At 40.8% G+C, this 19,773-nt stretch overlaps 1 protein-coding gene across 3 annotated transcripts in view; it reads left to right on the plus strand.

Annotated features, from left to right (window-relative positions):
• The window catches only part of STRBP (spermatid perinuclear RNA binding protein), an 82,348-nt gene that overhangs the window by 43,904 nt on the left and 18,671 nt on the right, over positions 1 to 19,773 (plus strand). For all 3 annotated transcript variants that reach the window (XM_053663742.1, XM_053663743.1, XM_053663741.1), the window contains exons 12-15: positions 7,376 to 7,534; positions 12,703 to 12,837; positions 13,039 to 13,179; positions 16,051 to 16,174. In XM_053663742.1, coding sequence (XP_053519717.1) covers positions 7,376 to 7,534; positions 12,703 to 12,837; positions 13,039 to 13,179; positions 16,051 to 16,174 — 559 coding nt within the window. The remainder of the gene's footprint in view (positions 1 to 7,375; positions 7,535 to 12,702; positions 12,838 to 13,038; positions 13,180 to 16,050; positions 16,175 to 19,773) is intronic.

A 19,773-nucleotide genomic window follows, 5' to 3' on the forward strand; every position in this document is an offset into this window, starting at 1 on the left:
TGCAATGCAGTAAAGTTTGGGCAGGTTAGTAGAGTGGCAAATTTTGCAATGTGACAAGATTTGGATGCTATTTGTTTTCATAACAAGCATTAACATTTTGGTATATACGCCCCCCCCCCACTTTAAACCTGAAATTTCAAAATCCAAAAGTTCTGAAAATGAAAAATACTTTCCTAAGTTTCATGCAAACTCACTACTAGATGGGAAAACCTGAACTGTCGATGTTGATATATAGCTATTTTTAGTCTTTAGTATTCTGTGTACTGTGGATATTTTATATATTTCTTTGCCCAAACATGGGGTAGCACCTGAGACACCACTGGAGATTCTGAAAATGTGTGGTAAATACATTGTAGTAGCTTTCTAAATGTTAAAAAGTTATTCTCAAAACATTCTGGCCCCCAGGGTTGCAGGTATAGAATGATGGGACCTACAAAATATATACTTAAAATAGGGTTATGTTTTCTATGTTCATCTAAAAATTATTGAGCTTTTTATAGTTATCACAAAAATTGTTCTTTTTACTAATGGCCTAATATATCATTATTATCCTTCTATCACAATATCACTAATCCTTTCAGATTTAGATGCTTCCAGTTGATTGCTTTACATTCTTTTGAATTGGTCCGATTATCCCTTAAATATTCTAGAGATAGAATTACTAGGTCAAGAAGAAAGCCCATTTGAATAATCTACTAATTCATTAAACATATAGTAGGACTTCTATTAATCTCAGGCATATATTTCCAAATTGCCATCTATAAGGTTCTACCACATTATAGGTTCTGTATGAGTTTCAGAGAGTTTTATATCCAACATATGTTTTTTTTTAAAGTAGGTCCCAGTTGATAAAAATCCCTGCATTCCTTACTCAGTTGTTTGGCAGGTGTCTGTATTTGTTAAGACAAATCACACCATAGAATCAAAACAAAATGAGAAGAGATCGGTTTCTGCCATAAGAGCTTGGCTGTTCAGCAAAAAGCAATGTAAAGTAGCCAGTCTTCCCTTTCCTCTTCCAATTCTTTTTCCTTAGAGCCCCTCATAAAGAGCACCTTTAGGGACAAAAATCAACCATATTTCATGAAATGAATTTTATTAATTGTGGGGAAAAGATCAGTTAGAAGAGGACAAGGAGAGAAGGCTCCTTGGAGAGGTTCTTGGAAGCCATTGAATGTCTGTTAGACAGAAGTCATGAATATGACTATGTTTTGATGGAGAGCCATGGGTTAGAATGCGTTCTTAGGTGTTTTCACTCTTGGACCCTATTCTTTGAGAGGGTCATCTTTCTCAGTCTCAGTCCCCTGTGGATTTGTTTGCTAGACATTGAAACTGACTTTTCTTTGGTATAGCAGGTTTTTGGTCTTAATTTTCATTCCAAACAAACTTTGGTTCCACAGGTCTGAAAACTTTTTACTTTTTAAACACTTTTACTTTTATAGCATATAGTAGTTAATAATCTTAGAATGTGTTCATAGAAAATGACTGGGACTTCTGGCCAAGATGCAGGCATAGGTAGACACACTGTGCCTCCTCACACAACCAAAAGAAGGACAACAATAATTTAAAACCAAAAAACCAAAACTGACAGAAAATTGAATAGTATGGAAGTCCAGCAACCAAGGAGTTAAAGAAGACACATTCATCCAGACTAGGTAGGAGGGGCGGAGACGCAGCCGGGCAGAGAGGACTCTGGGGAAGGCAGTGGCTGGTGGATCCAGTGAGGCAGCAGATTGTGGAGCGGGGCACACGAGGCAGCAGCAGGCAGACCCAGTGAGGCAGAGGCGGATTGCAGACTGGGCAGTCCCACATTCTTTCACAGATAAGCCAGGAGGGACATCTCGGGAACAGAACAGAGTGCGCAACCCAGGGCCCCAGAGCAGGGAAATAAAGTCTCAAACCACTGATTGAAAACAACTGTGGGGGTTGAGGTGGCAGTGGGATAAACTCCCAGCCTCACAGGAGAGTTCATTGGAGAGACCCACAGGGCCCGTGAACGTACACTAGCCCACCCACACAGGAACCAGCACCAGAAAGGCCCATTTTGCTTGTGGGAAGCAGGGGAAGTGACTGAAATCCGGCAGAGAGCTGAGTAAGTGGCATTGTTCCCTCTCGGATCCCTTCCCCACATACAGTGGTACAAACCGGTGATATGGGTTGACCCACCCTGGTGAACATCTAAGGCTCCACCCCTCACTACATAACAGGCATCTCAAGACCCCCCCCCCCAAAAAAAAAAAAAAGACCCAGATGAAAGAACAGATCAAAGCTCCAGAAAAATACAAATAGTGAAGAAAAGTTCAAAACACTGGTAATCAGGATGCTCACAGAATTGGTTGAATTTGGTTGCAAATTAGATGAAAAAATGAAGGCTATGCTAATTGAAATGAAGGGAAATGCACAGGGAACCAATAGTGATGGAAAGGAAACTGGAATTCAATTCAATGGAGTGGACCAGAAGGAACAAAGAAACATCCAACCAGAAAACAATGAAGAAACGAGAATTCAAAAAAATGAGGAGAGGCTTAGGGGAACCTCCAGGACAATTTTAATAATTTGGATGTTGTTCGAACATCCGAATTATAGGGGTACCAGAAGGAGAAGAGGAAGAGCAACAAGTGGAAAAGTTATTTGAACAAATAATAAAGGAGAACTTCCCCAATCTGGCAAAGGAAATAGACTTCCAGGAAGTCCAGGAAGCTCAGAGAGTACCAAAGAAGTTGGACCCAAGAAGGAACACACCAAGCACATCATAGTTACATTACCCAAGATTAAGATGAAGGAGAGAAGTCTAGAAGCAGCAAAATATAAGGGGATAGTCACCTACAAAGGAGTTCCCATCAGACTGTCAGCTGATTTCTCAAAAGACACCTTACAGGCAAGAAGGGGCTGGAAAGAAGTATTCCAAGTCATGAAATTCAAGGACCTACATCCAGGATTGCTCTATCCACCAAAGCTCTCATGTAGAATGGAAGGGCGGATAAAGTGCTTCTCAGATAAGGTCAAATTCAAGGAGTTCATCATCACCAAGCCTTTATTATATGAAATGTTAAAGGGATTTATTTATCTAAGAAAAAGAGGATAAAAATATAAACAGTAAAATGACAGCAAACTCACAATCATTAAGTACACCTAAAATGAAAACAAAAGCAAACTGAGCAAACAACTAGAACAGGAACAGAACTACAGAAATGGAGGTCCCATGGAGGGTTATCAACAGCAGAGTGGGAAGAGGAGAGAGGGGGAAAAGGTACAGAGAATAAGTAGCATAAATGGTATGTAGAAAATAGGGAGGAGGGTAAGAGTATAGGAAATGTAGAAGCCAAAGAACTTACATGTATGACCCATGGACATGAACTAAAATGAGGGTATGTGGGTGGGAGGGGGTGTGCAGGGTGGAGGGAAGTGAGGGGGGGGAATGGGACAACTGTAATAGCAAAACCAATGAAATATATATATATTTTTTAAATGACTGAATTTGAAATTTTTGTCAGTTGAGCTGCATTACAAGTATACTGTATCCCTTGAGATTATCTATCAGTTATGAGGGGGAACTGCCAAAACAACCCTGGAATTACTTATAAAAAATTGTGTGTTTAGTCTTACATATTTAAACTCCAGGCACCTTCAAAGTCTTCTCCATCTGATGCAATACACTTATCGAGACTTTTTCCACTGCTCAAAGCAGTTTTTGAGCTAGTTGATTTTGACGTCTTTTAGTGCTTCTGCCATTTTTTGTTTCACCTCTTCCATATCGGCAAAATGTTTCCCTTTGAGGACTTTTTTCATATGTGGGAAACAAAAGTCTCTTGGGATGAGATAGAATTAGGGAGGGTGGGGCATGAAGGTCATGCCATGTTTATTCAAAAACTGCTGAACACTCAGTGCAGTGTGGGCAGGTGTACCCCTAAATCATCCATTGTGAAATGGGCAGTGTGTTGAAGGAGTGTCCAGAAAAGTTCACTGAACCTGAACGCAGCCTCTCAGAACAGCACCAGCTGGCACGCTGATACAAATGGGTCCTAGAACACTCACCTAGCAGGGGAAGCCTGTACTACAAGGGGCCCCCACTCTGGAAGATAATTGCAGTTTTGGGGGTCCCCTTTCATATATAAGTTATTTATAAATGTATTGAGATAAGTTACTACAGTCACAAGTAAATACCACACTACAGGTTTTGTGTGAATTTGAGTTTCCTATCCAACATATGTTTTTGAAAGTTGATATGTGAGAACAGGGTAGACAGAAGTGTGGTGTTATGTAATTTTTGTAACTGTGTTAAATTGGGAATTAACAAATCACATTTACCTATGACTCGGCTTTTGACCTCAGCTTGTTAGCTAGTGTTAGACTAGTAAGTATTCTTCCAGAGATGAGGTTTCACAGAAAGAGCATATTTGCAGTACTCACTGGAGGAGGTGTTTTCTTTATAAAACACTAATAAGGGTAAAACCAAATGATGTATTACCTGACTACTTTTAGAAGTCGACTTTATTCTCATTTAATACAAGCAATTTATTTATGATTCAAAGTGTTCAACAGAATGCCACATTTTCCATATGAATTAATTTCAAGTACTCTTAGTACTTGTGCTCATTTTTTTTGTTTAGAGTAGTACTATTTTATTTATATAAGATGACATTGTTTATAAAGGCTAGCCTGCCTGGCTAGTCATTTGTGTGATTATCAAAATAGGTTGTTGGGTTTTTTTTTGGTCTTTTAAAAACCAACTTCATTTAAGGTATAACTTACGCATATAACTGGTAAATGGTTTTTGTACAATTATAATCATGGAAGCACCAACTCAGTCAAGATATAAAATATTTCTCTCACCCAAAAAGTTGTCTCATGTCCCTTTGTAGAGAATCTCCTCCCCAAGTCCCCATCCCTGGCATTCTCTACCGGGGGTGTCCAGCTTTCTGGTATCTCTGGGCCACACTGGAAGAAGAGTTGTTGTCTTGGGCCACACATTAAATACATTGTGATGTGCAATCACAAAAAAATCTCGTAAGGTTTTGAATTAATTTACAATTTTGTGTTGGGCCGCATTCCCAGCCATGCTGGGCCTCATTTGATTCACTGGCCACAGATTGGACACCCCCATGTCAGTATTCAGAGTCGTTTTCTGAGAGACCCCTGTTAGGTATAGCTGCGACTGTAAAGAAATATGATGTTCTTTTACATTCCAGCAACTTAACACAGTTGAAAACTAAAACAAATACAGGAATCTTTAGGAACCTATCTTTACATTTCTGATATGAACCTTTAAATTAGGAACTGACAATCCAGTACCAACCTATTTAAAAGAGACTTGTAAAAATGCCAGTGGACAAATTCTCTTGTTTGTGTGTAAATACACAAACATTTCTGAAAACCTTATTTTAAAAAAAGGCTTATTATTATTTTATTTATTTTTTATTTTTTAAATTTATTGAGTTATTTTTCAAGTACAGTTTTCTTTTGTCAATTTCTCCCATCCCAACCCCCCCTCCGCCCCGTCTCCCCACCTCCCTCCCATCCCCCCCCTCCCCACAGACCTCATCCCTGTGTCTTTCATACTTGTTCTTCAAAATCCCTCCTCGTTTTTCCCCTTAAATTCCCTTCCCTCTCCCCTCTGGTCACTGCCCACTTGTTCTCTATTTTAGTGTCTTTGTTTTTATTCTATTTGCTTGTTTATTTTGTTATTTAGCTTCCTGTTAAAGGTGAGATCATATGGTATTTGTCCTTCAATGCCTGGCCTATTTCACTCAGCATAATGCTTTCCAGTTCCATCCATGTTGTTGCAAAGGGTAGTAGTAGCTCCTTCTTTCTCTCTGCTGCATAGAATTCCATTGTGTATATGTACCACAAATTTTTGATCCATTCATTTACTGACGGGCACCTAGGTTGCTTCCAACTCTTGGCTATTGTAAATTGTGCTGCTATGAACATTGTGGTGCATAGGTTCTTTGAAATTGATGTTTTAGGATTCTTGGGATATAATCCTAGCAGTGGAATTGCTGGGTCAAAAGGCAGGTGGATTTTTATTTTTCTGAGAAAATTCCATACTGTTTTCCATAATGGTTGTACCAGCCAATATCATACTCAATGGGTAAAAAAGGCTTATTTTAAAAAGGCCGGATGTTGAGTGGAACTGTAAGAAGAATGGCCACGGGAGGAAGCCATGGAAGTCCTTATAAGGCAGGGGTGGAGATGCAGAACTGAGAGTGTTCCCAGGCCCTTGGTCCAGAGAGGACACCTGGAGACTGGATCCTCTCTTCCAGGTCTTAATTACGCTTTCAGTGAAAAGCAGAGAGGTCCGTAGTAGAAAGCTTCAGATGTTATTTTATTTTATTTTTTTAAAGATTTTATTTATTTATCTTTAGTGGGGAAGGGAAGGAGAGAGGGAGAGAAACATCAATGTACAGTTGTCTTTCATGCAGCCCCTGCTGGGAACTGGCCTGCAGGGAACCAGCCTGCAATGCAACCCAGGCATGTGCCCTGACTGGGAATCGAACCGCAATTGTCTGGTTTGCAGGCCCGTGCTCAATCCACTGAGCTACACCAGCCAGGGCCAGATGTTATTTTATAATGGACCAGTAGATTTGTTCTGGGGTAAAGAGAACTTCTTGATTGACTTCCTTTGCTAATTTCTCCTAATGGATTGAATCATAGAATCTAGAAGTCCTTTCTTGTAAATTGGAAAATTGAGAACCAGTGGAGATATACAGGATTAGAGCCTCCTGTCTTTTTCTTTCTAGTCCAGGGTACTTTTTTTTTTTTTACAATGTACTGTTTTACTTTTTCCCTCACCCCATTGGTTGAACTTGGCTGTGCTGTTTTCTTTCTCTGCCTTTTACCTCCAAATTAAATGAACCAGGAGCAAGTTTGGGTTTGCATTTCCATCATCCTTTATGTAAACTTAGTTACTCTGAGGGAGCTTTTCCCATTTTCTGTGGCAGCAGTTTTCAGCTGGTGTGGCCACAGAACTTTAAAATGTGAAATTCCTGACTATTTAGTCAGGGGCACTGACCTCTTTTCTCTTAGGTTGTCAAATAAAATGACAATAGCCAACACAACAATAGTCATCTGCTGTGAATGAATCAAAATTATACCTATTCTTTTTTGTCAGATTGGCAAAAGATATATATTTCTTGGTGTGCTGCAGAATTTTAACAATTACTTAATGTTTGTCAGGAGATGACAGAGGTTGAAAATCGTTGCTCAGTGGTGATACCCTGGTAGGTAAAAACAAGGATTTTGTACCATCCCTCTCTTCCTATGAGGTGTTTCATGGATTCAGGTGTTGTGAATTTGAAACTGTTGTTCTCAGTAATTCATCTTTTCTCTGTGGTTTCTGGCTTTTTAATAAAACTGAATCTTAATGTAATTTGTACAGGTATTACAGGCAATGGGATACCCAACAGGCTTTGATGCAGATATTGAATGTATGAGTTCCGATGAAAAATCAGATAATGAAAGCAAAAATGAAACCGTGTCTTCAAACTCAAGCAATAATACTGGAAATTCTACAACTGAAACCTCCAGTACCTTAGAGGTATACTTATGTACTTTTTCCTTCGAAAATAATACCCATTGCAGAGAATTTGAGAGATGTGGGAAAATGTAAATAAAATCAAAAGCATATTCAAACATATATATTCCAGAGGTAGCCATTGTTAATATTTTAGTTTATTTCCACCCAGGCTGTTCTTTGTTAAGTGTTTTTTTTTTTCCTGAAGGCAGTCATTTTTATATTGCAGTTTTTTTCCATTCAATTCTAAAAATATCCATTAATGTGCTATGTACTACATATAACATATTTAACTAGCATTTCCCTTTTGCTGCATTTAACGAGTATGCTAATGATAACTGATGGAAAAAAAACCAAAAGATCTCATGCAGGAAATTTGGGATTGTTTAAAGTTTGTGCCAAGCTGGCGGTAGTGGGTCTTCACTGAGGCAGGCTGGCTCTGTGAAAGGCGTAGCTCGACCTGGCGCGGTCCTCATCCGCCGGGGAAGTCCTGACATGGGGGCTCACTGCCAGAGACAATGGGATGGGACACAGTCTGGGCGATGAGCAGCGACAGAACGGGAACTTGTGTGGCCCTTGTTAGTGGCATTCTGTGTAAGGAAAATTGGCTTTCAGGTAACAGCAAGGGCTTACATTAACATTTTAAAAATGTGTCATTTGTAAGAATGAGTATTTAGTAAGGACTATATATTTTTTTCAGCTTGTAAATCCCCTGTTAGTACCTATTTACTGTCAGTTGCTGAAGAAAGTGTGTCCAGAGCCCCAAGATGCCCCCAGGCTAGAAGGGCAAAAGACATTTTGTAACTAATTATACTGTAATGTGATAAGCTCTTTTTTTATTTTTTTAAATGTTATTGATTATGCCATTATAGTTGTCCTATTCCTCCCTTCATTTCCCTCCACCCTGCACTCCCCGCCCCCACCATTTCCCCCTTTCGTTTATGTCCATTTGTCACAAGTTTAGATTCTATATTTCCCATACTATTCTTGCCCTGCCCCCCATCTATTTTCTACCTACCGTCTATGCTACTTATTCTCTGTACATTCTCCCCCCTTCTCTTCCTCCCACTCCCTTGTTGTTGACCCTCCATGTGACCTCTATTTCTATGTTTCCGCTCCTGATCTAGCTGTCCTCTTAGTTTGCTTTTGTTTTAGGTGTGGTTGATAACTGTAAGTTTGCTGTCCTCTCACTGTTCATATTTTTCATCTTCTTTTTCTTAGATAAGTGCCTTTAACATTTCATATAGTAAGGGCTTGGTGATGATGAACTCCTTGAACTTGACCTTATCTGAGAAGCACTTTATCTGTCCCATTCTAAATGAAAGCTTTGCTGGATAGAGCAATCTTGGATGTAGGTCTTTGGATTTCATGACTTGGAATACCTATTTCCAGCCCCTTCTTGCCTGTAAGGTGTCTTTTGAGAAATCAGCTGACAGTCTGATGGGTACTCCTTTGTAGATGACTGTCCCCTTATCTCTTACTGCTTCTAGGATTCTCTCCTTTGTTTTAATCTTGGGTAATGTAATTATGATGTGCCTCGGTGCATTTCTTCTTGGGTCCAACTTCTTTGGGACTCTCTGAGCTTCCCGGATTTCCTGGAAGTCTATTTCCTTTGCCAGATTGGGGAAATTCTCCTTTATTATTTGTTAAAATAAGTTTTCCACTCGTGGTGTTCCTCTTCTCCTTCTGGTACCCCTATAATTCGGATGTTGGAACACCTAAAATTGTCCTGGAGGTTCCCCTAAGCCTCTCCTCATTTTTTTGAATTCTCGTTTCTTCATTGTTTTCTGGCTGGATGTTTCTTTGTTCCTTCTGGTCCACTCCATTGATTTGAGTCTCAGTTTCCTTTCCATCACTATTGGTTCCCTGTGCATTTCCCTTCATTTCAATTAGTTTAGCCTTCATATGTTCCTCTAATTTGTGACTAAAATCAACCAATTCTATGAGTATCCTGATCACCAGTGTTTTGAACTGTGCATCTGAAAAGTTAGCTGTTTCTTGGTCACTTAGATTTATTGGCTCTGGGGCTTTGGGCTCTTTTTCTGCTTGAGCCATAATGTTCTGGTCAGGTTGTATGAAGGGAGGAGCCTTAGGTGTTCACCAGGGTGGGGCGACCCAGTGGCTTGGTTGTGATGCTGTATGTGGGGGTGGGGTCAGAGAGGGGCAGTGGCGTTTGTTCCGCTCTTTCTCAGATTTCTGTTCCCTCTGCCACTTCCCGCAAGCAAATCGGGCCCTTCTGGTGCTGGTTCCTGGGTGTGTGGGCTTGTGTACCCTCCAGGACCCTGTGGGTCTCTCCAATGAACTCTCTGTGAGCCTGGGAGCTTCTCCCAGCACCTCGACCCCAAAGGTCTTTCCAATTGGTGCTTTCAGGCTATAATTCCAGTTGCTGGCCTGAGTGGTCTGTCTCACTGCTCGCTCCTTCGCTTGGTTTATCTGCGCGAGAAAGTGTGACTGCGGTCAGCCACCTTGCGCCCTCACTGGGTCCGCCCATTGCCACCCCACGCCTGGGATTTGCCAACCTCCGCCTGTGTGCCTGCTCTCCTGAGCTCCTGGGTCAGTCGGCTGATCTTTCCTGCCTGACCCCGCTCCACCGCTGACTTCACCCCTCTTACTGGTCTGGATGAACGGTTAGTTGTTGTCGGACTTCCGTACAGTTCAATTTTCTGGGTTTTGGCTGCGTTTTTGTTACTAAAACTTTGTTGGCACAATGTTTCCACATACGCCTCCATCTTGGCCGGAATTCGATAAGCTCTCTGATTGCAAAACAAGTTTAATGTAAAATTTCCAAGGGGGAAGTGACTGTGAAACTTACACACATGTCAAAGGCATGTAAAATGTGAGCTATGTTTTAGATGATAATAAGATTTTTTAGGGAAGAGGTTGAAAGAAGGCATTCTAGATCAGAGGCATTGTCGGTGTAAAGGAGTTGTGAAAGGAAATATTTAGAAGTGCCAGGTGGGCCAGTTTGGAGGTCCTGGTGGGAACTGAGGCTTGCAAAAACCATGCCTGGCTCTTCATGTGATGTGGAGGGTAGAAGACATGGTACCTGGTTTTTCAGAGGACCAGTCATTCACAGGTGGTAGTCACAGGCAGGGCAGGATGTTTTTTTGCTGGCAGTGTTAGAAATATTGACACTAAGAAGAGAAAGAGCTCATTAATTATGAGTCCCAGACAGTTAAGTTTCGAAGGGAATTAGAAGAGAGAGCAGTGTGGGTTTGTGGAGCTTTTGGTAGTGAGTACATCGGTGCTTTGTTTCTGTGTGATGTAGTGACATGGGGAGGGGACAGAGCCCTGCTCTTCATTTAAAGTGGTAGTGATTAGAAAGGCAAATATTTTTATGTCTTGACTTATTTTTATAAAAGTGATTTCAGATTTGGAAAGCAGAGAGATATTACCATAGACCCCAAATTACTTACTATCTTTTAAAACTGGAGATTGGAAATTTGCCCTGAAATTTTAAAAATACAGATTATGAAAACTCTTCAAGAAGTGATATTTATTGCAAAAGATCCAGAAATGTTTATTAAGTTTGCCTATAAAAATAGTCCAGTGTTTTACTTCTACAGCATCACCCACTTATCAAATCAACATGAGTACTCATTAAGAGGCTTGCAGTCCATTGGGTTTACATACAATAATTTTGGGGGCATTCATTTTTTCAGCATTTCTTGAGAAGTTACTGTGGTGGAATTAAAGACATGATCTCTGACCTCAAAAAGCACTCAATTTTGGGGTCTTTTCTTTCTCAAAATTATAGTTGTAGCATTTTATGGTTTGTTTTATTTTTGGGCTAACTTCTCTCATCATTTGAGCCTTCATATTCTTTTTAAAAATATATATTTTATTGATTATGCTATTACAGCTGTCCCATTTTCCCCTTCACTCCCCTCCGCCCTGCACACCGTCTCCTACCCACATCCCCGCCCCCTTTAGTTCTCTCTGCCTGTCCGCCCATCTCAGCCCCTCCTACCTGTCTGGATGAATGTTTCTTTATTAACACATTGGTTGTCAGACTTCTATATAGTTTGATTTTCTGGCAGTTCTGGTTGTTTTTATTTTTAAATTGTCATTGTCCTTCTTTTGGCTGTGTAAGGAGGCACAGTGTGTCTACCTACACCTCCATTCTGGCCGGAAATCGTTTGAGCCTTCATATTCTTATATGAATTACTTTTCTACCTCTGACTCTTACTCTTTTGCAAGTCATTTTTTCTACCACTCTTAGAGTAATTTTATTTCATTTTATTTTGTTATTATTAGTGTATTTTTTACAACACAGATATAATTATGAACTCGCCCAGATTAAATTCTTTTCAGTGGCTCCCCACTGTCCATGATAAAGTCAAAGCCCATGTGTGTGGTACAGAGTCCTTTACTTATGATTTGGCTCCGTCAAGGGCGTTTTCAGTTGGGCTCTTCCTTACTCTCCTCACCCTGTTTATTCTGTCCAGAATGCCCTTCTCCTTTGTTTCCTCCTTATGATGGTGTGGCGCTTCCCTTTTATGGGTGGGTTCGTGTTGTCACTTCCTGGAAAACTATCCTGATGGCCCAACAAAGTGATTCCTTCTGTCGTGTTTTTACAGCTTACATCTGATCTCATGTGTACATTGCTTTGCAGTGGCTCTATCTGGCTCTCCCACTCTACTCTAGCTCCTTGAGGACAGGGAATGACTACTTTTACTGTTATCTTTAAATTTGAGGATTCATAGTCTGTAGCCCACTGTTTTTTCTTTAGGTTCACTTAAATCTCTTTAGAGAGACTGAGAGGTGTGAAGGGGCATTTTCTTCCCACTTCCTAAATTGAGTTATTTTTTCCCTAATTCTGATGAAAAAACACTGAACGCTCAGGTGTCATGTGAGTCTCAGCTGTGTCATCCACTTTGCTGTAGTTGTTTAGATGATTATTCTTAGATCACGAGTGCTATAGATCAGACTCCCGACTGCCATGCTGTGGTAAGGCTGCATCGCTCTTCAATGCCCTTCTTTTGGGACAGGCGTGCTTCATAGGCAGCCTGGCCAGGTACCTACTGCTTGCAATTTCCATATGTTTTATATGTGGAGGGTAAGCATGCATCCTGGCCTCTAAATGCTTTAAAGTACAATTTTTGAGCCTCTTTTCCAACAGAGGCATAGTATAATCAAATTAATAAGAAATTTAATACTCTGAAATCTTACTTGACTGAACCTTCTTTTAGGTCAGAACTCAGGGCCCTATCCTCACAGCAAGTGGCAAAAATCCTGTAATGGAGCTCAATGAGAAAAGAAGAGGTCTTAAGTATGAACTCATCTCGGAGACTGGTGGAAGCCATGACAAACGCTTTGTAATGGAGGTGTGTACTTGGATACAAGCCAACCTTGCTTTCTCCTCAAGGACACAGGGCAGCCTGAGCTTAATTGTAAGCTCAGAATGGACTGATTCACTTCTTGCGGCACTATTTGACTTGTGGTGTTTTCTGTGTTATGATCCATTTGAATTAAACTGCATAGAGGAACTGCATGGGATAACTGCAGAGTGTTGTTCTTGATTTTAGGTAGAAGTGGATGGACAGAAATTCAGAGGTGCAGGTCCAAATAAGAAAGTGGCAAAGGCAAGTGCAGCATTAGCTGCCCTGGAGAAGCTGTTTTCTGGACCCAATGCAGCAAATAATAAGAAAAAGAAGATTATCCCTCAGGTATGAGTTGAGCATTAAACCTTCGTAATACCTTTGGAAAATGCTACCAGAATTGTTTCCTTTTCTATTTTGTGCCACTTAGCTTTTTCTCAAATTATGTCTTTTCTTGGATTTAGCGGCTTTTTATTTGGATTAGATCATTAATAATATAAACGTGTCAGTGGTTCCCTGTTCTGTGGTTGTTCTGTTTAAACAATACAATAAAAAGAGACTGATGGCATTGTTTGGGGGCTTCAGGTCACTCTTGATGAGGTGGGGTGTTGAGGGATTTGGACTTGAATGCGATGTTAGCATTCATCTGCTTTAGGGAACCTGCCAAGAGGACTTGGGCTCACTTTCCTCAGAGTCTGCAGATGCTCTTCCATTTCCTTTTCTGGTTTGACTTTTGAATTATTCAGTTTGGATTTTCTGTTGGAGGTGGTGCAGCAGAACTCGACCCTGTGTTGCTTGATTGGGAATGTCAGTGTTGCTGAATGTTTGATTATAGCAAGGTATTTGGAAAAGATGACCTCCAAATTCTGTGCTTTGGGGTAACAGATTTTTCTAGCCACATTTTTATGCATTAAAAAATGTCCTCTAGACATATTGTATACCATGTACATGGTTGTGAGGATAAAAGATACGTAAATTGGGGGGGGGGAGCAAAAAATAGATACATAAATAAAGACACATTCTCTTCTTCGTGGAGAGTACTTGTGTAATAATGTCTGAAGGTATTATGTAATAGAAAGAAAGCAATTAAAAATGAAGGAAGCTTAGATTATTTAAGATTTTGTGTTAAACGATTTCTCTTACATATGCTGAGTCCATTATAGGAGGGTAGAATTGATCTCATTTTATTGATGAGGGAACAAGACCCCAAGAAATTAAGATACTGCATGTAGTAGCATAGTTGATTAATGGTGCAGGTTCCCTTAAAACCAGGTTCTTCTTCCAGATACATGGGCATTCTACTATTGCTTATGATATGCATGTTACAAACTTGTTTTGTATTCTACTTTTATTTACTATAATAAGCACTGCTTAAATTTTAGGATCCAAAATATATGCAAGTAAAACTAACTTACTGAGATGAAATAAAAATGAAGTGTTTAAATTGCAGAGGAAGATGTGTAGAGAGAAAAGTGGATTTTCTTTTCCTAAGTCTGCTAGAATATGTTCTAAATTATTAGAAAGATAATTGTTACCTTATTTATTTTGGAGTGTTTTCCCTGTGGGTTATATCTTGTCATTTGTAAGTCCTTTTAGTGTTTGAAAAGCCTATGTGCAGAGACTTGTTAGTTAGTTAGTTAGTTAGGTTTGGTTCTAGTAGGAATGAGCTTGATTGTATGAAGTCACCCTGTTACTGTAAGGCTGTTGCTGCCTACTTTTTGACTTAAGCTGTGTTAAAGGAAATGTCTGCTTGAAGTTGACTCATTTTTAGAAATTTCCCATACTAGAAGCTATAAGACTCCTGTGCTCAATGTGCTTGACTGCCAGCTAGCGGTCTGTTTTGGATGTGTGGGTTGGATATTTTTTAGCCCAAAAGAAAAATGGCAGTTCTCTGTGCAAGACACATTCAACCCCGAACTGTCTTCTGCCCAGTCGCACGCGCAGTCAAGGCTACCCCAGGAGAAGCAGAGGATGATGGTATTTCCGCAGGAGCTGAATGTGTGCGCTCTCACACAGTGTGTGTACTGCTTCTCTGCTCGGCTCCCTTCTCTCTTTATTGTGGTGGGCAATATTAGTGGTTTCTAGCTTGAGTTTGTGTTACATCTTTTTATTAAAAAATAAGTATAATAGTTATTTTAAAATAAATATTCTTTGACTTTCTTAAAAGTTTAGTTTTGGGGATGGATGTTTGAGTAGCCCTGTGACTGTTACTCCTTGACTGACTTGGTTGGTGTTTCAGAGTTTTACATGTGTTTTCTAAGCTGCTCTCTGTGCTCTGGAGTAAGGAAAGCCCAGCGGGCGTCGTTGTCATGTTACTACGTTCCTGGGGAGGCTCTGTTAGCAAGAGAGGTGATAGGGCATTACCAGAATCTGTGGCACTTTACAGCAGGAAGTGACCTTAGAGTTGTTATTTACTTATGATCAATACACACACATACATACACACACACCCCAGAAAAAAACAGGCTCAAGGGAACCACATGACCTTCCTGAGGTCTTAGTAACTATGAGCAGAAACTGGCATCACATCTTTGTTCTTTTTGTCTTTAGTTTTTTTATTAAAAAACCCATTCATGTTCTCAGCCTATTCTAGGTGGTTTGTTGTTACATTATTTTTTTGTCTGTGGGCAGGGAGTGTAGTGGATTTTGAACCTGGATATCAAGTGTCTATAATTACTTTAGTCAGGCCTAAATTGACTTTGGATATAATTTGATACTGAAATTTATATGTAGAAAATGAACTTTTTGGGTAATCCTCCAGTGAAAAGAAGTTATTTGCACCCTGGCAGGTGTGGCTCAGTAGATTGGAGCTTTGTCCTATAAACTGAAAGTGTGCAGGCTCGATTCCCAGTCAGGGCACATGCCTAGGTTGTGGGTTTGGTCCCCAGTCAGGGCACACAGGAAAGGCAACCGATGTTTATTTCTGACATCTCTGTCACCCTCCCTCTCTAAAATCAATAACCATGTCCTTGGGTGAGGATTTAAAAAATAAAGTTATTTGCACACTTTTATGTGCTCAGCATATTCTCCAGAACAGCTCTGTAAGGTAGGTGTCGTGTTCATTTCACAGGTGATGGAGTGAATGAAGGGTTAAGGTCATCGAGGACTCTTACTCTCTCGTCTACAGGCTCAAGTTTCTCCTAGAGGTTGTACATTACAGAGATAATAGGATGATAGTTCTTATTTCTCTCAGTAATGACAATGTGTTATTTTTGACAGGCCAAGGGTATTGTGAACACAGCTGTGTCTGCCGCAGTCCAAGCTGTTCGGGGCAGAGGAAGAGGAACTTTAACAAGGGGAGCTTTTGTTGGGGCCACAGCTGCTCCTGGATACATAGCTCCAGGTATAGTACAATTCTGTAAGAGCTCGGCCTCCTTTTCTGGGCCAAAGTTTGGAGAACAGCATCTCCTTTATTTTCCAGGGCTATACACATGATCTCTGGAAATATAACACAAGTATAGGATGGGTGAGCACAGAAACCAAAGAGAATCTACAGAGTGTCATAGGTTTTCCATGGAATCTGTGGAGTGTCTCGAGGCCTCCTGGAGGAGAGTGGCAGATGAGGAATATTGCACTTGGTTGAGGGGACGTATTTGACAATGAGGAAGTGAAAAGGTAGTGCCAGACTGAGGAGGCTGCGTGAAGGAGCCGGGTGCATTCACTGCGGGCACAGGAAACAGGCTGGGATGTAACAGTGTAGAAGGAGAGCTGCCAAGACGTTACTTAGTTGTTGTGAAGCCTGGCTGTTACTAGTGTCTCCTTAACTCCCTGTTTGGGAGCTGTCACAGACTGAAGAAGTAAGTGCTCGGAGAGAAAATGCGGAACCTATTTATCCAGAGCTTACTGTGCACCTGATTCTCCCACGTGAGTGAGTTCACCGAATGGTTTGTAATCTTCCCAGTGTTGTCTCACGGAAATTGTTTCCTTTTTCAAGGTGAGGAAACTACGGGTTTAGGGAGATAAGGCCAAGCAAAGAGTTGAATGTAGAGATGTTTGTAGTTTTGAAGTTTACGCTTTCCATTTCGTCACGTGGCTTGAGGGAGATGGGGACGGGCGCGCAGCGCTGTCACTGCCGTCCAGTCCCTGCGGTGCTGAAAGCACACAACTCTGACGTGGCCAGCACACTGCTCGTAGTCGTCGATGGAGGTGAAAGTGGCGTTACTTTTTTAGGTAACACTCTTAAAAAGTTTACATAGATTGTGCTTTCTTTTTCTTTGTTTTCCAAAGGAAGAACTGAATAGACTATTTGGGGAGTTCTTTGGATAATGTGATTTTGTAATTACACTTCTAGAACTTCATCCAGTAGGGGCATAGCTCCTATAAACAATAGACTTGTTTATTCAGATAAACAAGTGGGTGCCTACTTTGGCATATACCAGACATGGATTTTGTTCTAAAGGTGAGAAATACTAACCCAATAATCACCATTATAGACCCGATTCAGTCTGTCGGGTCCCTAAAGGTTTCCCTGAAGAAGTAATGCTTGCACTGAGCTTTGAAGAGTGAGTCGGAGTTAACTCGGGGAAGAGTCTGGGGTGGAAGACAGTTGAACACAGAGGGAGGAGCATGTGTAGAGACCTGTGGTGCTGGTGGTAGGGACCTTGGCTCATCGGAATGTTTAGAAGGTCAGAATGTAATGTGGAAATCATTGGGGTGGGGTGGGTGGGAGGGGGAATGATTTGAGTTAAAGCTCTTAGATGCTCAGTCCCAGTCCTAGAGGCCGTGGTTTAGATTTTGGTCTTAGAATCCTAAGTTCTTTGGTTATTGTGAAGGATTTTAATGAGAGAAGTGACAAGATCAGACTTTATTTTTCAAGCTCACTCTATAATGTGAAGAACAGATTGCAGGAATGAAAGTAGGCATGACAAAACAAGTTAAAGGTTTTGTAAACTAGTAGCCTAGGCAAGAAACAGTGGAGGTGTCTCCAGTAGATAAAAGGAAGTAGATGGGTGGCAGGAGGTGAGTAGATTGGAGGATGCTTTGGAAGCAAAACTGATGGGTTTAATGTGGAACATGAAAAAGAGTGAAGTTTCAAGGGCATCTCCCAGGATTTTTAGCTAGAGGAATTTGATTGGAGGATCGTGCCATTTTAGGGGACAAAGAACAGCGAGAGATGATTGTTATGGGTGGGGAAAGATAGTTTGATACAGTTCGTGTCCAAAATTAAGACATTCTTCTGTGCAACTCACTATTTTTAATGAATTGTAATATTGTTTTGCCTTATTTAATGCATTATTTAAAGGAAGCAGCTTTCATTTAATAACAGGCAAGTTACTGAGATGGGCTTTCTTGCCTCTGATTGTGTGGGCTTCATCCAGTCATGTCTGTGGTGGCTTTGTCTTGGAACGTTTATGTCCTGCTTGAGTGGGGAGCAGCCATCGTCTAGGGGCAGTAGTTGTGGAAGGGACCCTGGGTCTGCTTGCCGCCGGGCTTGTCTGCCCTGTGATAGCTTCTCTCCTGCGGCTTTTGCACACTGGCCTCTGTGAAGGGCCTGCCTCCGGAAGCCTTTGCACACGAAATTCTTTTGTGGCCTAGAGAAGATGCCAGTGGGGCCGTTTTAGATCATGAATAGGTTATATGCCATTTGTGCAGTCCGTTCTGTGTGGCAGAGACTGTGGTTAATTTTTTTTACATATATTATTACATTTTCCTGCCAACTCAATTACTGCAGAAGATGGTGAGTTTCAGAAAGGTTAAGTAACAGGTACAATTCAGAGTCACCTTGCTACTGAGAAGGGAAGCCAGGATTCGAGCCCCAGTGGCCTGCTCTGTGGCTGCTAAGTAATTGAGTTTTATCTCTAAGGAGGTTTTGGTAAAAGCCTTTAGCCAGCCAGTTACCTTCTTCTGGATTGATGCACGACTTACTTTTTAAATGTTGATTTCTCTTCTGGCCTCTGATACTGTTCCTGCTGCCTGTTTCAGCTGCATTGTGTCTTCTTGAGACATGTTCCTGAGAATCAAAGACTACGAGTAAGATCGAGAGAGACTAAGTGGTATTACCCCCCAGTTTTATATGACTTTAAGTATAGACTAAAAAGTGACAAAAATTTCATCTCTCAGGAAATGTTTCAGTTGGTCCCCAAAAGCAGTTTACTTGTTAACCAGTCATTTGAGTGTTTTGTCTCTAACAAGAACTTTGGAACTGGACATTCATAGGCCACCAAGATCCAGCATCCGCCTGGGGAATGCCTGGGGTTGGATGGGGCTGGAAGGGACAGTTGTGTAAACAGCATGCAGTGTGATGAGAGCTGCAGCGTGAGTGGGCAGAGGAAGAACCAGCAAGCTCGGGAGACTTCACAGGGGAGGTGCATTTAGTACTGAAAGAAATGATGAGTTGCAGTCGGTCAGTGAGAGGAGGAGGAAAAAAAAATCAGTGCAGGAGAAATGATGCAGACAAAAGGGTTGCAACGTAAAAAAGTTTGTTTTGATGTGGGTACAACCTGAAGGGGCCCAGGTAGATTTCATGTCCTTGTTCTATTTTAGAAATCAATTTTTTCCTAGAAATTTACCCAGGTGATACAGTATTTATATTTTTTAACTTGTTTTACTGAACAATTTTTAAATATTGTTTTGGGTTGGCCAAGAAGTCTGTTACGTTAACTAAAAAAAAAATTTTTCATTTTCACCAATAACTTTATTGCTTTGGATATTTTGAGTATGTCGTCTATCACCTGCTATTGACTTCTAGTGGTAGAGGCCAGGGGTGCTGCTAAACATCTTCCAATGCATGAGACAGCCCACAGCACAGAACTATTTGGCCAAAATGTCAATTGTACCAAGAAATTTCGCAAACCACTTCTGATATGGTCGATCAGTCACAGCACCTTCTCCATACACTGCACAAATGTTTTGTGTGTTGCATTTTTATCTTTCTTGAAATAGTAAAGCATAACATGCCAAAGATGTTCCATATTTTCTTTCATCTGCAATATTAAAATGGCT

The sequence above is a fragment of the Artibeus jamaicensis genome, unplaced genomic scaffold (genome assembly GCF_021234435.1).
Source record: "Artibeus jamaicensis isolate MK-2021 breed Jamaican fruit bat unplaced genomic scaffold, CSHL_Jam_final contig_3275, whole genome shotgun sequence".
Taxonomy (NCBI): domain Eukaryota; kingdom Metazoa; phylum Chordata; class Mammalia; order Chiroptera; family Phyllostomidae; genus Artibeus; species Artibeus jamaicensis.